Genomic DNA, 18,035 nt, shown 5'->3' with positions numbered 1-18,035 from the left:
ATCCACCCGACACCCCTTTTCTGCTTCCTCTTTCTCCAGAGTATCTGTCACCATCAGATACGAGGTATCATTTTGCTTATTAGTTTGATTATCTGTCCTCTAACCCTCAGAAGGTGACCTCAGGGAGGGCAGGGGTTGTCACCTTTTCTGTTCAACTCTGTAGCCCTGGCACCCAGGACAGAGCCGGCCCGTGGAGCCTTCATGAGAAATGTGAGGTGGATGACAGCAGTAGGTAGTGCTATGATCAGCCTGGGCTTAGCTGGGCTGGAGCAGGCCTTGCTGCTGGGTTCCTGTGGCTCTGGGGGCTTGCCTACCTGACGCTTGAGGGTCGCCAGCCGGTCCAGCTCAACTTCGAGCTCATCGGCCTCAACCTGCATCCTCGACAACTGCTCCTGTTTCTCCAGGAGGGTGTCACTCATGGATTTTTGAGATTCTTCCAGTTCCAGGATGGTTTGGGTGCACTCCTCGGTGGCCTGGGGTGGGGGTGGTGGTGGTGTGAGACAGGAGCATCCTGGGACCCTGCCCCCAGTTATTCAGTGGACAGAGAAGAGTCAGGCAGGGAGGAACCCCAGGACCCTCTATGCACACAATCTGGGAGGATTTCCAAAACTGGGGTGTAGGAGAGTGCTGCAGGTGGGGAGGCCAGCAAGGGAGCCACGGCCGGACCCTCTGTGGCAGTAGGGAGGAGAGGATTCTGTCGCCAAGCTGGGCAGAGGAGGCCCCTGGGGAGCCAGAAGGGGTGGAGAGGGATGGATGCCAGGAGTGGCCAACATGGCAGAGAAATGCACAAACCAGGACCAGAAAAGGCCCCTCTGTACCTCCAGGAACATCCAAATAAGCAGTCAGATCAAATCCATCGTTTTCAGCTACGCTTTCCTCATATGGGACTCCCCCCACCAGGGCTATTCCAACATTCTCCATCTGGTCCTCTGGGTGACACCATGAGGTAAGGACCCATTTCACAGGTCAGTAAGCCAAGGTGCAGAGAGGTCAGACAATATGCCTGAGCCATGAGTAGAAGAGCAGGGCTGGGACCCACAGTGGGGCTCCAAGGCCAGGTTCCGTCTCGGGTAACCCTTGCCTCTCTGGGAGGGGTCACTGCTCCTGTCTCCACTGACAGACGGGGGGTGGAAAGTTTCTCACCCACTGAGACCACATAGCCAGCCAGTGGGGACCGAGGGAAGTCTGAGCTCAGAGCCCCGCCTGGCAACGGCGAAAGGAGGAGGCGCAGGGGCCATAGCTGGTCCCCTCCCTGGGCAGGCACACACTGCATGGTTGGTCAGTGTGGCCAAGTGGATGGGGACACGGGCTCGAGTGGGTGCCCTCCGTGTTCCCATCAGCCCATCCCCAGCACCCACTGGGCGTCAGTGACACAGGGGCTCACGCTGTCACCAACACTCCGTGCTTCCCTGACACCATTTCTGTTAGAAGAGGGGGCAGAAATGGGGCCGCTTCCAGTCCTGAGCTGCACCTGCCTCGTGGCTCTTCTGTGAAACCCAAGACAAACTCCCAAGCAGAGGCCCCAGAACAGGGCATTAGGGATGCCTGGGAAGCACCCGTGGGTCTGGCTGCCACTCTGTCTTGACCCGGAACCGGCACGTGGGGTGTGGAGCTCAGCCTTTTGTCCCCCAGTCCAGAAGAAAGTGGCTTGTCTGACTCAGGAGCTGAGCTCCTTCCATCCCCCAGCCCCTACTGTCACTTCTCTTTCTTATAAAACAGCCCCAACACAGCAACTGTGACCGCAGCTCCAGGAATGAGAGGTGGGAGGAGAGGCGGTAAGGCGGATGAGGTGGGGAGGGACCCCCCGAGAAGCGGGCTGGAAGAACCAAGTGGAATCGCAGCCCAAGTCAGAGAAAGCCGCAGAAATTCAGCCCTGGCTGGTCACGCACAGACGCCTGCCAGTGGGGCCGATGACCCACGCTGACCACCCGTGGACAGGTGGCCTGAGGCGGGGCCCCTTCCTCGTCGCCCGGCTCCCCTACCTTGTGAATGTCCCTGATCTTCCGTCGGAGCTCGGTCTGCTTGTGGTGGAAGTCTGTCCGGGTGAACAGCTTCTTGTCTGTCTTGCTCTGCCCCTCAGCCCGGGTGGAGATGGTATCTCTGCGGGTGACGGCCAGCTCCATGTCCCGGATCATCTTCTCCTGCTGCTTCAGGAGCTGCCCGTGCTTGACCTGGGGGCACAGGGCAGGGGGACTGGGCAGGAAAGGGGCCCGCGCCACCTCCCACCGCACCCAACTGAACCAGCGGGGAGCATGTGAGGGTGAGGCCCTAGGGAAAAAAGGAACTTGGGGGCTTTGTCAACTGGTCAGAATGATTTCAGTCCATGTCAAGAATACCAGGTCAGCAGGGCGACACTGAGAAACCGACAGAGACAGGGGTAGATGGGGACACGTGAGGACCACAGGCAGCCTGGGGTTGGGTCCTGGAGTACAAAAAGGACATTAGCCAAAAAAAACAGTGATCTCTGGTTAGAGTTTGTAGTTTAGTTAATTGTATCACACCAAGGTTAATTGCCTTATTAGGAAAAAGGCATCGTGGTTTTGTGAGATGGTGGCCTGAAGGGTCTCTGGGGCCTGGGGCTGGGGGCTGGGCTATGGAGGGAGTGGGACTGTGAGGGGTGTGTGGGAGCTTTCTGCAGAGGAGGACATGGTCCACGTCTCCATGGGGTGGTGGCCAATTATGTACACTGGACATTTAAAGTAAGTTCACATTACTGCATGTAAGTTTGTTTATTGTTGTTTAGTCGCTAAGTCGTGGCCAGCTCTTTTGCGACCTCATGAACTGTAGCTCGCCAGGCTCCTCTGTCCATAGGATTCTTGGCGCAAGAATACTGGAGAGGGTTGCCATTCCCTTCTCCAGGGGATCTTCCTGACCCTGTGATCGAACCCACGTCTCCTGCATTGCAGGTAGATTCTTTACTGCTGAACCACCAGGGAAGCCCTGTAAATAAGTCATTCCTCAATAAAGTTGATTTAAAATAACAAGAGGGGGACTTCACTGGCAGTCCAGTGGCTAAGACTCAGGGCTCCCAGTGCAGAGGGTCTGGGTTCAGTCCCTGGTCGGGGAACTAGATCCCACATGTTGCAACTAAAGATCCCATGTGTTGCAACTAAGACCCAGTGCAGTCAAATAAATAAATATTTGCAAAAATCAGGAGGGTGTGGATTTGGGCTCTTGGATCAGTGGACACAGAAGACAGCCCAGGAAGAGACCCCCAAAAAATATGGATGCTGATTTCCATAAGGATATCATTGTAACATTGTTTGTACTGACAAACAACAACAAACTGGAGACAATCAACATCTTCACATCAACCTGGGAAAGTTTCATTAAATTATGTTGCATCCATAGTATATTCTGCAACTGTTAAAGAAACTTAATGTCTGTATCATTAAAAAAAATATAAGTTGCTGAGTTATATGTACTATTTTGGTAAAGGAAAACAAAACCAAAACACAGTTAGGAGGGAGGGGGCTGGCAGCCCCATCTGTGTGTGTGTGTGTGTGTGTGTGTGTCCCTGTGTGCATGTGTGTGCCTGTGTATGTGTGTGCCTGTGTGTGTGTGTGTGTGTGTGTGTGTGTAAGCTTTGTGGTACAGTATTTGACCTGCTGCAGCAACATACACGTCCTCCGTGTCTTGAAAAGTCAGTTAAATGGAGTGTTTATTAAACTTATCAGTAGTGGATGCATTTGATCAGAATTCCTCTGGACTCAGCCAGCAGGGTTATTAACCATGTAATTGTAAAAGGGATGTCATATTTCTTTTTATGACCTGCTGTGATTTGTATCCTTAAGTTCCTGAACCTTTGGCTCAGTGATAGGCTGTGATTTAATTACCAGCCTTTTTTTTAAGGTAATGAAATCCAGCTAAAGATGACAGTAGAGAGAAGACATGATTCGATGGGGAAATGTGAGTGTGTTCCTTGCACTCTATTACTGAGTAAGAGTCTTTTTTGGGCCAATGGTGGGATACATCTCACAAACAGGTCATGAAATTGGGTAGGGATTGGTCACAGTCAGCATTTAAAAATTCTGGAGTATGTTGCTTGCTTGGAGTGAGGGTAACATAGTGTTTGTGAATACTGTGCAGATAGCTGTGTGTCCTGTGACCATTTTGGTGCAGTAAAAACAAGAACTGGACAGGCCCTGGTAGAGAAGGTCAGCAGGGGGAACAGCAAGTTTCCTTGAAGTGCTTGGAGTGCAGGCTGTTGTGCCAGAGTGGTTTCTTCCCAGAACCCCAAGCTCTAGGCCCCCCACACCTCTCTCCTTCCACCCACCTTCATCCTGTGTATTTCTGCCTTCATGGCCCGGATCTCCGTCTGACCCATCTCAGAATCCACGGAGGCTCGCATCTCTTTTGCCAGTTGAATTTTTTTCTCCCAAACCATGATCTGGTGTCTTTAAGGGAAGGGGAGGCAGTGTAAGAGCTGCAGAACAAAGGGTTTTCTTTCTGATGCTTTGGTGAGCATGGTGCGCTGTGCTTGGGGTGTGTTGTGCTTGGAATGGGCTCAGAGCACAAACAGCAGTGTCTGTGAAGGGCTCTGGGAGACCCTTCCCTTCCTGTCCATGAGAGGGTGCCCTTGCTGAGCAGGTGGCATACTTAATTTGCAGGCACCCAGGCAATAGTTTAAATAGAAACAAATGTCCCCCATTTTGGGACCAGAAGGTAAACTCAACCCCAGGGCCCGCCACCCTCACCTAGAGAGAGGGGGGACGAGGGAGAAAGCAGATATGTAACTTTAGGTGAAGCTGAGTAAGTCAAATACAAGTGATAGAAGTTGACATAAGGAGAAGTCAAAAGCCTAAATAGACCAAGAGCCTGAAAACTATTAAAATGTTAACAAAGACATATGCCTCCCACCCTTGTTGTCTGAATGTTTGTGTCCCCACCTCGCAAATCAACATGTTGGAATCCTCATGCTGGGTCTTTGGTGGGGGGTGGGTGGGTGATGAGGTCATGATGGTGGAGCCCCCATGAATGGGATTAGTGCACTCATAAAAGAGACCCCAGAGAGCTCCCCTTCTCCTGGCACCCTGTGAGGACACAGAGAGGAGTCTGCAACCCAGAAGAGAGCCCTCACCTGACCTCACAAGTACCCTGATCTCAGACTTCCAGCCTCAAGAACTATGAGCAACAAATTCCTATTTATAAAGCCCCAGCCCGTGGTGTTGAGTTATCGCAGCCTGGAGGAACTAAGATCCCCTGAAAAAGTTCCAGGTAGTGTTATGTGTCGATTCTGTCAAAACACAGGGAAGGGATGGTCCCTTTGCTGCTCAGCCCCTTGGAGATCACATGACATCCATTAGGGTGTGTGCACACAGTGCAGACTCAGGAGTCCTTCCAGCTGGAAATGCAGATCCGTGCACCCCGAGGGGGAAGGACATCCACAGAAAAATATAATATAAGGCTGCTTCAAAGGCAGACAGAGAAAATTGCACTATGGTTTAAAAAAAAAAAAAGCATGAAAGAAACCCACAGAGAAAATGGTAAAGGGAGACGGCTAGATTAAGTGTGATTCTCCTTTCACTCTGCACTCATTGCTCTGGTTTACAATGCTTACCGTTGGGTCTGGATTACTCTTATAATCAGGCACCAGAGAGATTATACAGTTTTTAAAAAGTCTATCCTGAAGGAAGCCACTCCACTTCCAATGATCACCATCATGGCTTTGGCAGAAGGGCTGTCCGGAGGCACAGAACTCCGCTGTTCCCAGGGATCTGGCTCAGGTTCCAGGGCCGCGCCTCCCCCGCCCCCTCTCCCCGCCTCCCCCACAACTGGTTTACATGAACCGTGGGCAGCGACTCTCCGGACCGGCGCCTGGGCACTCACTCCGCCTCCACCAGGCTGTTGAGCACGGCTGCCTTCTCCTCGCTCAGCTGGTTCAGCTTCTCCTGCATCTCGATGGTCTCCCGCTCTGAGGCCTGCGTGGGAGGGGGGGGGGGCGTGGGCGGGGCCGTGGGCGGGGCCGAGGGCTGCGCGCACCTGCCTGCCCCGCCCAGCCCATCCACTCTGAGCCCCGAGCGCACCTTGAGCGCGCGCACGAACTCGCCCTCCGTGGCCAGGTTGTCCTGCTGTAGCTCCTCGGAGCTGCACCGGTTCTGGTTCATCAGCAAGTTGAGCTTCTTCAGATCGTTGTCCAGGTCCTTCATGTGGCGCTCGATCTGCTCCTGCTCCTTCTTCTCCTGGTTGATCTTGTCTGTGGGGAGGGTGGCCAGGGGTGGGGAGTGGCCCCTGGGGGTTGTTATCGGGGGTCTGTGCCCACGGCGTCCTCCCTCCCCGCTGACCTTCGGGCATCCCCACCAGATGGCGGAGGCGGAAGGGGACATGGTTGGCGTGCAGACATCGAGTCCCCCAGAAAGGCCAGCAAGCTCCGGGGCAGGGAGTGGAAAGCCACGACCCTGACCTCCCACAAGCAGGTTTGGGAGCCCCGCGGGCCAGACATGAAGGCGGCAGGACCTCTGGGAAGAAACAGGCATGATGTGTCCAGGCAGAGTGGACCCCGGACACCGGGCAGCACTTCCTATGGGGCTGCAGGGCCCGGCTGACTCTGTGGGAGCAGGTGGCACCAGAAAGCCTCAGCAGGTGCTGTGGAGGGGCTGGGCAGGGAGCTCACTTTCTATCCGTATTTTCTTCTGCTCCAGGATGTGGCCCTCCTTCTTGGACATGTCCAGGGAGACCAGGTGCTCCTCGCGCTCCTGCGTGACCTTCACCATCTCCTGCTGCAGCCGCAGCCAGGTCACCTGGGCCTGCGTCACGTTGGTGTTGCTTTCCTCGATCAGCTTGGTCAGCCTCTTGATCTCCAGCTCCAGGGGCCCCACTTCTTCCCCCTGGAAGCGATGTTCACCAGAAAGCAGACCGAGTCCCTAAGTCAGGGTGGGCTGCAGAGGGTGGGGACACCTGAGATCATGCATCCGTATGATGAGTGGGGGGATCTTTACTCAGAGGGCCTAGGGACCCTGTCATTGTGTCCCCTCTTCTGTGGTCCCAGGCCATATGGCCTGACCTGCTGTGGGAGATACTGTTCTGGTGATCTGCTGGTCGGCCACCCCCTTTCCTTCCTCCACTGGCTTGGCCCCACCAGGCCCCAGTCTTGTGGGGCCTCTGTTACCCAAAAGGGCTTTGCAAATTGTCTTTTCACAACAGAATGTCATAGGTCAGGGTCTTTACTCCCTTGGAATCCATTCGGGTTGCCGCTCTGAGACCATGCTCTGGTTGGGGTCTACCTAAGGTGTGCCCACCAACTGCCCATGCTGCTCTGGGATTTGAAGTTGTTGTGGGGTCCTGAGGTCAGGGACACTGGATAACCTGGAAAACTTCAAGCCTCAAGCCCATCAGACCACTTAACTAAGAGCAGCAGTGAGTGAGATCCTGCCCACTGCCTGTCTTCACATAGTCCATGGGACACACAAAATATCAAAAGAAGACAATTCCATGCCAGGTGGAAGTTACATGGAATCCAGACTTAAGGTTTCATCACACATGGACACACTCATCTGTTTACCTACTGTCTGTGTCTCCTCCTTATAACCGCTAGGGTGAAGGGTTGCAACAGAGACCGTATGGTCCATAACACCTGAAATATTGACTATGTGGCCCCACAGAGAAGGTCTGCAGACAGCCCCTGAGTCAGCATCTGCACAGACATGTGCATTTCACCTGTAAGATGGGTAGGGCGGGAACACCTGTGTCCTGCATGAGTCCGTTCCTGAACATAAGAAGTTTTTGAAATGGCCAGGCATGATATCAACCCAAGTGGCCTCTCCTGGTCCCCCGGGTCCTACCCCAAGCTCAGAAACCATCTGCTCCAGTTGCTTGTTGAAAAAGTTGATGAGGCCTTGCTTTCTCTCAATCAGGATCGTGCGCCTGGAAATTTCATTTTCACTGTTGGTGATGAGGTCGTTGACTTTTTTCACTTCCTTGTCCAGCTCGGCCAGTGTCTTCTGATGCATGTCCAGCCTGCAGTTGGTGTTCGTGATGTCCAGGGTGGTCTGAGCAATGTCACCATCAATTTTGGAAAGATGTGTCACCTGAATTAGCAGAAGGAAACAAGTCTGAACTTTTTTTCTGTTTCTGAGAGGCTCCACATGAGCTGGTTGGCTTCTTGTTTTCCTTGATCTGGATATTCATCTGGAGAAATTCTAAAACATAATCAGGAGAGGAGGATGTTGGTTTTCTCTCCACCTTGTGACCTGTCAAAGGACTTACTTGTTTGAACCCTAATGCTGATGCTGCTAAGTCGCTGCATGACCCCATAGATGGCACCCCACCAGGCTCCCCTGTCCCTGGGATTCTCCAGGCAAGAACACTGGAGTGGGTTGCCATTTCCTTCTCCAACGCATGAAGGTGAAAAGTGAAAGTGAAGTCAGTCAGTCATGTCTGACTCTTCATGACCCCATGGACTGCAGCCTACCAGGCTCCTCTATCCATGGGATTTTCCAGGCAAGAGTACTGGAGTGGGGTGCCATCGCCTTCTCCTTGAACCCTAATGATTCCTCACAAGAAGAGAAAGCTGACATTATCTCTTCTTATCAAACAGTAACATACATTGAAATGGGGAAATGTGAAAATACAGATGATCGCCTGTAAATCTGCCACACAGTTAGCCAGCATCACTATTTAGAATCTACCCTGTCTTCTTGACTTTGTATATAAACCCTCTTCCTCCCCACCCAAACAAAAACGGGGTTATACTCTACCTATAGCTTTGTAAGCCACGTTTCAATTTCTCACATATCATGTCATGTCATTTTTAATGGTTGTATAATACTCAGTCATATTTGTAACAGAGATGGGGAGGCAAGTCACAGCTGTCCCTGGGAATGTCATCTGTTCCACAACAAGCACAGGGGCCCTGCTCTCGACAGCTCAAGCTCATGTGCTTTTGGTGAAGCAAACCAACATGCCTGCCCTCTTTGAGCTTGTCATCTGTTATCAACATTCCTACTTGAAATAATGCTGTGACAAATGCCAAGCTCTAACTTCTATTTCATGGGACAAATGCCCTTTACATTTCACTAAAATATTGGACACTGTCCTGGAGAGAAAAGATTGTACTGTGGGATGTCATTTACCACCTGGCCAGAGGCTTGTGACTCTGGAGCTCTCACCAACCATGGTTTTGGGGGTGGGAGCTTCAGCCCAGGGCAGAGCTGCCCAGGGCTCCTTGGGCCTGCCCTCTGTCCTGAAGGCTGAGCCAGCCCACCCTGCCTCCTCTGCAGGTTTCAGAAGACAGATCTGCTCCATTCTTTCCTACAGTGGAGAGTTGATTGTAAGGACACTTGTGAGAACTAGAGAGGGAGGCAGCTCAGGCTCACTTTGGTATCAGGGCCCTTTTCCCTTGACTGTGGCTATGCCTTGACCTTGCCAGCCAGCCTCTCACTGTTGGCTGCCCAACGGCTCCTGCCCATGCAAATCCTCAGCTCTCTATCAGCCTGTGCCTCCTACCAACTCCTGCCCCTGCTCCAGTCATCTCTTCTCTTCCTCCACGTGACCCCAGCTGGCTTTGTCAAACACCCACTCTCTGACCAACCATCATGCATGGCTTTCCAGGACATCCCTAGGTTTAAAGTCAGACCTTGCCAGCATCTCAAGGCACCCAGCTCCCTATGGTCACACCTTAGCCCCTTTGGCTCCTCTGAGCTCTGGCTATCCTCTCATCCCTTTCTTTGCCAAGATTATCCGAGGTTGCCAGGTCTTCACAGGGACCCTGCTTCCTCGCCATACTGGAAGGGCTTTGGTTCCTAAGTCTCCTTTCAGCCACCAACCAGGCCAACCAGAGCACCCTGACCTCCCCTCAGCCTCCTCAGGCTGCTTGTCCCCCATGTTGAGACCACCCTGGCCTCCCCGTGGGACATCGGTACCACTCCTTCATTAACTGGGTAGACCCCATGGTTCACCTATGCCTGCAATCCCTCTGAACCCAGCTCTGGATGGTTCTTCTACAACCTCTGCTCCCTGTCCCAGATATGCCCTGTCTGCCACCAGCCCACAGCGGTATTGAGCAGTGGTAGAAGTGCCCTCTTTCAAGAGCTGGATTTGCTATTGGCTATTGTTGCAATAAATGCTGGCCCAGGTCTCTTTATTGCCCTCATGTGGACACGGATAGTAGTACACCTACTGCCCACAAAGCGCTCCAACAAATGCTGGTTCAGGACTCTTTACTGCCATCCTGTGGACATGAGTGGTAGTACACCTGCCATCTACCAACTGTTCCAACAAATGTTGGCCCAGGACTTTACTGCCCTCGTGTGGACACAGGTGGTAGTACATCTGCCACCCACTAAGTGTTTCAACAAATGCTGGCCCAGGGCTCTTTACTGCCCTCCTGTGGACATGGGTAGTAGTACACCTGTATCCCACCAAGTGCACCAACAAATGCTGGCCCGGGACTCTTTACTTCCCTCCCGTGGACATGGGTGGTAGTACACCTACTGCCCATGAATTTTTGCAACTCATGCTGGTCCAGTACTCCTTACTGCTGTCGTGTGGACATAGGTGGTAGTACACCTATCACCCACCAAGTGTTCCAACAAATGCCGACCCAGGACTTTACTGCCCTCCTGTGGACATGGCTGGTAGCACATGTGTTGCCCACACGGGTGACTAGGAAAGGGGGACACCTGGGGGCCTGGGGATCAGCCTCTGTGATGTTGCATCAGGGCTGGGCAGGTTTATTTCACACTCACCACACTGCATAACTTTTCCAGCGCACACTTGGGGCCCCTTGTTTTGCTCCCAGCAGGTAGTCCTGCCCCCACTTCCTGGAATAAGAACTGGTAGGACTCCACTAGTATCAACCAGGACATCTCAAGGAGACCCAGACATGCACAGTCTTGGCTCCAGCCCCCTCTCCTCAGTTCCTTAGCACAATCAAGCCAGGAGCGAGCTGGTCTGCTCCCAGATATCTGGGAGCCATGAGGTGCCTCAGGTTTCTAGCCAGGTAGATAGCACCCCAAAGCAAGGGGTCACACAGGAAGAGCCAAAGAAGAAACAACCTTAGCAGCAAATTGCTTTTTTCAGGACATAGGGACCCCTTTTCAGAGAAAGGCAAGACCCCTGGGGGAGCAAAAGAGAGCTCATGCCAGGGATAGGGGTTGGGTCCTCAGTCCAGAAGGGCCAGTCACACTCACTCAGGACGTTCAGGCACATCCTGGGAAAGCAGAGGGTCAGGCTACTCCATGATTCATTTCAAATGCTCCTACCGATTTGACCAGGGTCTCTGCTGCAGCCATTTATCCTCAGACATGTGGACAAAGATGTGTGAACAAGTGTGTTCAGTGCCGAGTGATTTCTAAAGTTTAAAACCTAGAAACAACGTTAAGTGTCCAGAGAGAGAATTATTAAAGAAAACATGTATATCTGTAGGATACAATGCGATGCATAAACCAACGTGTGCTTTTTCCAGTAATACTTGTGGACAATGCTATATTAAATGTGACCGATAATGTAAAATGAAACCCCACACACAGCGAAAGGTCGATGGACTCCTACACTTGCTGTTCGTGCCCTTTTCGCTCTGTGTTGTGTTTCAGCAAAATCGATGAAAGTGGATTAGAGTGGCGTAAAGACTGATATGCAGAAAGGGTCCTATGCCCTCTCAGGCTGTGTGTGCATGTGTATCTTCACGTGTCTGTCCATGTATGTGAACATGTTAAACAAAGGTGTACGTGTGTGTGTGTGAATCTGTGTGTGCCTGTGTTTGCTCATGTGTGCATGTGGGGATGTGTATGTGAATGTGTGTTTCTGTGTGTCTCTGTGTGTATGAGTATGACCATGTGTGTTTAGAAAAATTTCCAGAAGGAAATACACCACAGTTTCAGAAGAGATTATCTCTGGATGGTGGGATTGCAACTGTCTTATTTTCTTCTTATGCCTTTTTGTATTTCCAGGTTTTCTACAATAAAAATGCATTACTTTTACAACTAGAAAAAAATGTAAGGTGAGTGAACATGCTCAGTGCCCTTCCACCACATGTGGTCTGTTCCCTACTAGAGCTGCCCCAATACTTGAGCACCATGAACGCATCCATCCCTTGTGGCCCAGGTGTGTGCAGCTGGCATACCAGGTTGGTCTTTTCCTTTTGGAGCTTCAGGATGAGCTGGTGGAAGTATTTGGTCATCTTGTTGGAGGTCATGTGCTCCTGCAGCTTCTCCACGATGGAGGCATCCATCTTCCTCCTCAGCTCCAGCTCATGCTGGATGGTCTGGTGGAGAGTCTGCAATTCTCCCATGGTTGCCGTGTATTCCTAGAAAGGAAGAGTCAGAGGGTGGATACTGTGAAGCAGAGTGGGGAGACTTGCCCTGCTGGTGGGGGACATGACCGTACCACGTGGGCCTTGCCCAGTGCATCCTCTGTGTCCAGCAGGGTGAGCCTGTAGGTGTTAAACTCATTCTGCAGGGCCTCCTCCTTAGTCAGGCACTGTGAGGTCAGTTTCTGCATCAGGTTGGCTTCTGTCTCTGCCCGGTTCAGGATGCTGGCCAGCTTCTCATTCTTTTCTTCCTCCTTCATGATGGATTTCTTACAGGCTTCAAGCTCAACATCCATGGACTTGACTTGATGCTGGCGTTCACTGCCAAAATTGAAAGAGCAAAGCCAGGACATCAGAACACCATTGTGTATGGTGGTACCCCACTGGGAGGAAGCTGACAGAGTGAAGAGAAAGAAATTAGGAAACCAATTCTATTAGTAGTAGTCAAATATTTAAAAAACATTTGTATGACTTTCGAATATTATTTATTTATTTTAGCTGCACTACACAACATGTAGCATCTTAATTCCCCCAAAAGAGATCAAACCCATGCCTCCTGCAGTGGAAGCAAGGAATCCTAACCACTGGACCACCAGGGAAGTCCCAATAGTAGTTGAATCTTGACTACTCTTTCCTAACGTACTGGACTATTACCCTTCTCAAGCCCAAGTCTAAAGCTCTTCTAACATTGTGCTGATAGGAGGAGGAAGGACAGGAAACTGTTATCCTGTGCTTGGCACCGAGGAGTGCTCACTGCCAGCCCATCTCCTTTAGTCGTGACCATAATCTCGGAAAGACAATGCTTTTATCTCAGTTTAGCACTCTTGAACATGAAGCTCAGGGCATTTGAGTAAATGGTGTGGCTGGGAGGAACACAGGTGGCTGTCTCTTCAAATCCTCTCAGCATACCAGCCATGGACATGCCCATAAGTAATGTCAAGTAAAAAACTGCAGATCCTGGATAGTGGAATTTGAATTTGTGTGTGTGAGACATTTTTTCCCCTAATTCTTTTCAATGACCAGAGAGAACTTTAAATACCTCACTGGTATACAATTAGGCTCTATCCAGTTTTGTGGGGTTTTTTTCTCATTTCATCAGTGTAGCAGTAAACATCATTACACATTAAAAAAAAACCTGCACTCTGAAAACTAAAAGATGCTGGTGAAAGAAACTGAAGATGACACAAATAGATGGAAAGACATACTGTGTTCCTTGGTTGAAAGAATCGATATTGTTAAGAAGACCACACTACCCAAGGCAATCTACAGATTCAATGGCATTTGAATCACCAATGGCATTTTTCACAGAACTGGAACAAAAACTTTTAAAATTTGTATGAAAACACAAACTATCTTGAATAGCCAAAACAATCTTGAGAAAGAAAAACAAGCTGGAGAAATCACACTCCCTGACTTTAGACTATGCTATGAAGCTACAGTGATCACAACACTATGGTACTGGCACACACACACACACACACAACAGACACAAAACAGACACACATACACACACACAAAACAGACACACACACACACACACACACACACAAAACAGACACACATACACACACACAAAACAGACACACGGATCAATGGAACAGAATAGAGAGTCTGGAAATAAACCCACACACACGTGGTCAACTAACCTAAACAAAGGAGACAAGAATATTCAGTGGAGGACAGACAGTCTCTTCAATAACAAGTGTTGGGAAAACCAGACAGCTACTTGTAAAAGAATGAAACTAGAACTTCTCTAACACCATAAACAAAAATAAACTCAAAATGAATTAAAGACTTAAATATAAGGCCAGATACTATAAAACTCCCAGAGGAAAACATAGGCTGAACACTCTTTAACATAAATTGCAGTAATATTTTTTTGGCTCTGTCTCCTAGAATAATGGAAACAAAAGCAAAAATAAACAAATGGGGACTTCCCTGGTGGTCCACTGGTTGAGAATCCACCTTGCAATGCAGGGGACACCAGTTTGATCTCTGGTCTGGAAAGATTCCACGTGCCATGGGACAACTAAGTCCGTGCACCACAACTACGGAGCCTGTGCTATGGAGCCCACTAGCTGCAACCAGAAGCCTGCATGCCTAGAGCCCGTGCTCCACAATAAGAGAAGCACTGCAGTGAGAAGCCCGCACAGTGCAATTAGAGAGCTCCCGACTCTCCACAACCAGAAAGCACACGCGCACCAATAAAGACCCAGCACAGTTAAAACCTAAAATAAAATAAAAAATAAACAAATAGGACTGAATTAAATTAAAATTTAAAAATAAACAAATGGGACGGAAAAGCTTTTTCACAGTGAAGGAAATCATAAACAACAAAAAAAGATGACATACAGACTGGGAGGAAATATTTGCAAATGATACGACCGACAAGGGATTAACTTCCAATATATACAAACAGTTAAAATAGCTCAATATCAAAAAACAAACAATCCAGTCAAAAAATAGGCAGAGAATCTAAATATACATTTCTCCAAAGAAGGTATACAGATAGCCAAAGATGCTCAATATGGCTAATAATTAGAGAAATGCAAATCAAAACGACAATGGATATCACCACACACCAGTCAGAATGGTCATAATCAAAGTGAAAGTGAAAGTCGCTCAGTCGTGTCCGACTCTTTGCGACCGCAATTCTCCAGGCCAGAATACTGCAGTGGGTAGCCTTTCCCTTCTCCAGGGGATCTTCCAAACCCAGGGATCAAACCCAGGTCTCCCACATTGCAGGCAGATTCTTTACCAGCTGAGCCACAAGGGAAGCCCAAGTATACTAGAGTGGGTAGCCTATCTCTTATCCCTTCTCCAGTGGATCTTCCCGACCCAGGAATCGAATCAAGGTCTCCTGCATTGCAGGCAGATTCTTTACCAACTGAACTATGAGGGAAGCCCACTAATCAGAATGGTCATAATCAAAAACTAGAAATAATTGGGACTTCCCTGGTTGACCTAACAGAAGAGGAAGATATTAAGAAGAGGTGGGAAGAATACACAGAAGAACTGTACAAAAAAGATCTTCACGACCCAGATAATCACGATGGTGTGATCACTCACCTAGAGCCAGACATCCTGGAATGTGAAGTCAAGTGGGCCTTAGAAAGCATCACTACAAACAAAGCTAGTGGAGGTGATGGAATTCCAGTTGAGCTATTTCAAATCCTCAAAGGTGATGCTGTGAAAGTGCTGCACTCGATATGCCAGCAAATTTGGAAAACTCAGCAGTGGCCACAGGACTGGAAGAGGTCAGTCTTCATTCCAATCCCAAAGAAAGGCAATGCCAAAGAATGCTCAAACTACCACACAATTGCACTCATCTCACATGCTAATAAAGTAATGCTCAAAATTCTCCAAGCCAGGCTTCAGCAGTACATGAACTGTGAACTTCCAGATGTTCAAGCTGGTTTTAGAAAAGGCAGAGGAACAAGAGATCAAATTGCCAATATCCGCTGGATCATCGAAAAAGCAAGAGAGTTCCAGAAAAACATCTATTTCTGCTTTATTGACTATGCCAAAGCCTTTGACTGTGTGGATCACAATAAACTGTGGAAAATTCTGAAAGAGATGGGAATACCAGACCATCTGACCTGTCTCCTGAGAAACCTGTATGCAGGTCAGGAAGCAACAGTTAGAACTGGACATGGAACAACAGACTGGTTCCAAATAGGAAAAGGAGTCTGTCAAGGCTGTATATTGTCACTCTGCTTATTTAACATATGCAGAGTACATCATGAGAAACGCTGGGCTGGAAGAAACACAAGCTGGAATCAAAATTGCCAGGAGAAATATCAATAACCTCAGATATGCGGATGACACCACCCTTATGGCAGAAAGTGAAGAAGAACTAAAGAGCCTCTTGATGAAAGTGAAAGAGGAGAGTGAAAAAGTTGGCTTAAAGCTCAATATTCAGAAAACTAAGATCATGGCATCTGGTCCCATCACTTCATGGCAAATAGATGGGGAAACAGTGTCAGACTTTATTTTTTTGGGATCCAAAATCACTGCTGATGGTGACTGCAGCCATGAAATTAAAAGACGCTTACTCCTTGGAAGGAAGGTTATGGCCAACCTAGATAGCATATTTAAAAGCAGAGACATTACTTTGCCAACAAAAGTATGTCTAGTCAAGGCTATGGTTTTTCCAGTGGTCATGTATGGATGTGAGAGTTGGACGGTGAAGAAAGCTGAGGGCCGAAGAATTGATGCTTTTGAACTGTGGTGTTGGAGAAGACTCTTGAGAGTCCCTTGGACTGCAAGGAGATCTAATCAATCCATCCTAAAAGAGATCAATCCTGGGTGTTCATTGGAAGGTCTGATGTTGAAGCTGAAACTCCAATACTTTGGCCACCTCATGCCAAGGGTTGACTCATTAGAAAAGACCCTAATGCTGGGTAGGATTGGGGGCTGGAGGAGAAGGGGACGACAGAGAATGAGATGGTTGGATGGCATAACCGACTCGATGGACATGGGTTTGGGTAGACTCCGGGAGTTGGTGATGGACAGAGAGGCCTGGCATGCTGCAATTCATGGAGTCGCAAAGAGTCAGACACGACTGAGCGACTGAACTGAACTGAACTGGTTGGCCCAGTGGTTAAGAATCTGACTTGCAATGCAGGGGATGTGGGTTCAATCCCTGGTTGGGGAACTAAAATCCCACATGCCGCAGAGAAACTAAGCCCTCGTGCCAAAACGACTGGGCCCATGTGCTCCTGAAACCTGTACACCACGGCTAGAGAGCCCATGTGCCACAAGGAAAGACCCCATGTGATGCAACTAAGACCCAACTTACCCAAATAAATGAATACTTTAAAAAAAAAAAAGTACAAATAATAGATGCTGGAGAGGGTGTGGAGAAAAAGGAACCCTCCTACACTATCGATAGGAGTGTAAATTAGTGCAGCCACTACAGAGAACAGTATGGGATGTTCCTTAAAAAACTACAAATAAAGTTACCATATGATCCAGCAATCTCACTCCTGAGCATATATCTGGAAAAGATGAAAACTCTAATTCGAAAAGATACATGCATCCCAGTGTTTATAGCAGCGCTATTTACAATAGCCAGTACATGAAAGCAATCTACATGTCCTTTGACAGATGAATGGATAAAGAAGATATGGTATATAGATAAGTGATTACTCAGCCATAAAAAAGAATGAAATAATGCCATGTGCAACAACATGGATGGACCTAGAGATTATCATACTAAGTGAAGTAAGTCAGAGAAAGACAAATACAGGGTATCACTTAAATGTGTAATCTAAAAAAATGATACATATGAACTTATTTACAAAATAGAAATAGACTCACAGACATAGAAAACAAACTCAAGATTACCAAGGGGGAAAGGGGTTGGAGGGATGCATTGGGAATTTGAGATTAACAGATACACTCTACTATATATAAAATAGATAAACTAGCTCAGAGAACTATATTCAACATCTTACAATAAAATATAATGGAAAAGTGTATACACTTTTCCATATATATATATGTGGGCTTCCCAAGTGGCTCAGTGGTAAAGAATCCACTTGCCAAGCAGGAGATGTGGGTTCAATCCCCGGGTTGGGAAGATTCCCTGGAGAAGGAAATGGCAACCCACTCTAGTATTCTTGCCTGGGAAATCCCATGGACAGAGAAGCCTAGCAGACTACAGTCCATAGGGTCATGCAAAAGAGTCAGATACGACTTGGTGACTAAACAACAACAACACAACACAATATATATATATATTATAGTCACTTTGCTGTTTGCTGTATACCTGGAACACTGTAAT

At 48.8% G+C, this 18,035-nt stretch overlaps 1 protein-coding gene across 2 annotated transcripts in view; it reads right to left on the bottom strand.

Moving 5' to 3' along the window:
• Positions 1-18,035, bottom strand: part of CCDC40 (coiled-coil domain 40 molecular ruler complex subunit) — a 43,085-nt gene that overhangs the window by 1,462 nt on the left and 23,588 nt on the right. The window contains exons 11-20 of one of the 2 annotated variants that reach the window (XM_081575737.1): positions 12,325-12,568; positions 12,062-12,244; positions 7,782-8,027; positions 6,614-6,827; positions 6,285-6,458; positions 6,027-6,196; positions 5,830-5,921; positions 4,277-4,397; positions 1,983-2,171; positions 315-473 (exon numbers count right to left, since the gene is read on the bottom strand). In XM_081575737.1, the coding sequence (XP_081431863.1) occupies positions 315-473; positions 1,983-2,171; positions 4,277-4,397; positions 5,830-5,921; positions 6,027-6,196; positions 6,285-6,458; positions 6,614-6,827; positions 7,782-8,027; positions 12,062-12,244; positions 12,325-12,568 (1,792 nt within the window). The remainder of the gene's footprint in view (positions 1-314; positions 474-1,982; positions 2,172-4,276; positions 4,398-5,829; positions 5,922-6,026; positions 6,197-6,284; positions 6,459-6,613; positions 6,828-7,781; positions 8,028-12,061; positions 12,245-12,324; positions 12,569-18,035) is intronic. The other variant, XM_081575738.1, reaches the window with a different exon arrangement.

Source organism: Giraffa tippelskirchi, chromosome 3, assembly GCF_054371585.1.
Source record: "Giraffa tippelskirchi isolate mGirTip1 chromosome 3, T2T-mGirTip1v1.2.pri, whole genome shotgun sequence".
Lineage (NCBI taxonomy): Eukaryota > Metazoa > Chordata > Mammalia > Artiodactyla > Giraffidae > Giraffa > Giraffa tippelskirchi.
The sequence above is the reverse complement of the archived record's forward strand: the minus strand, read 5'-3'. Positions and strand labels throughout refer to the sequence as shown.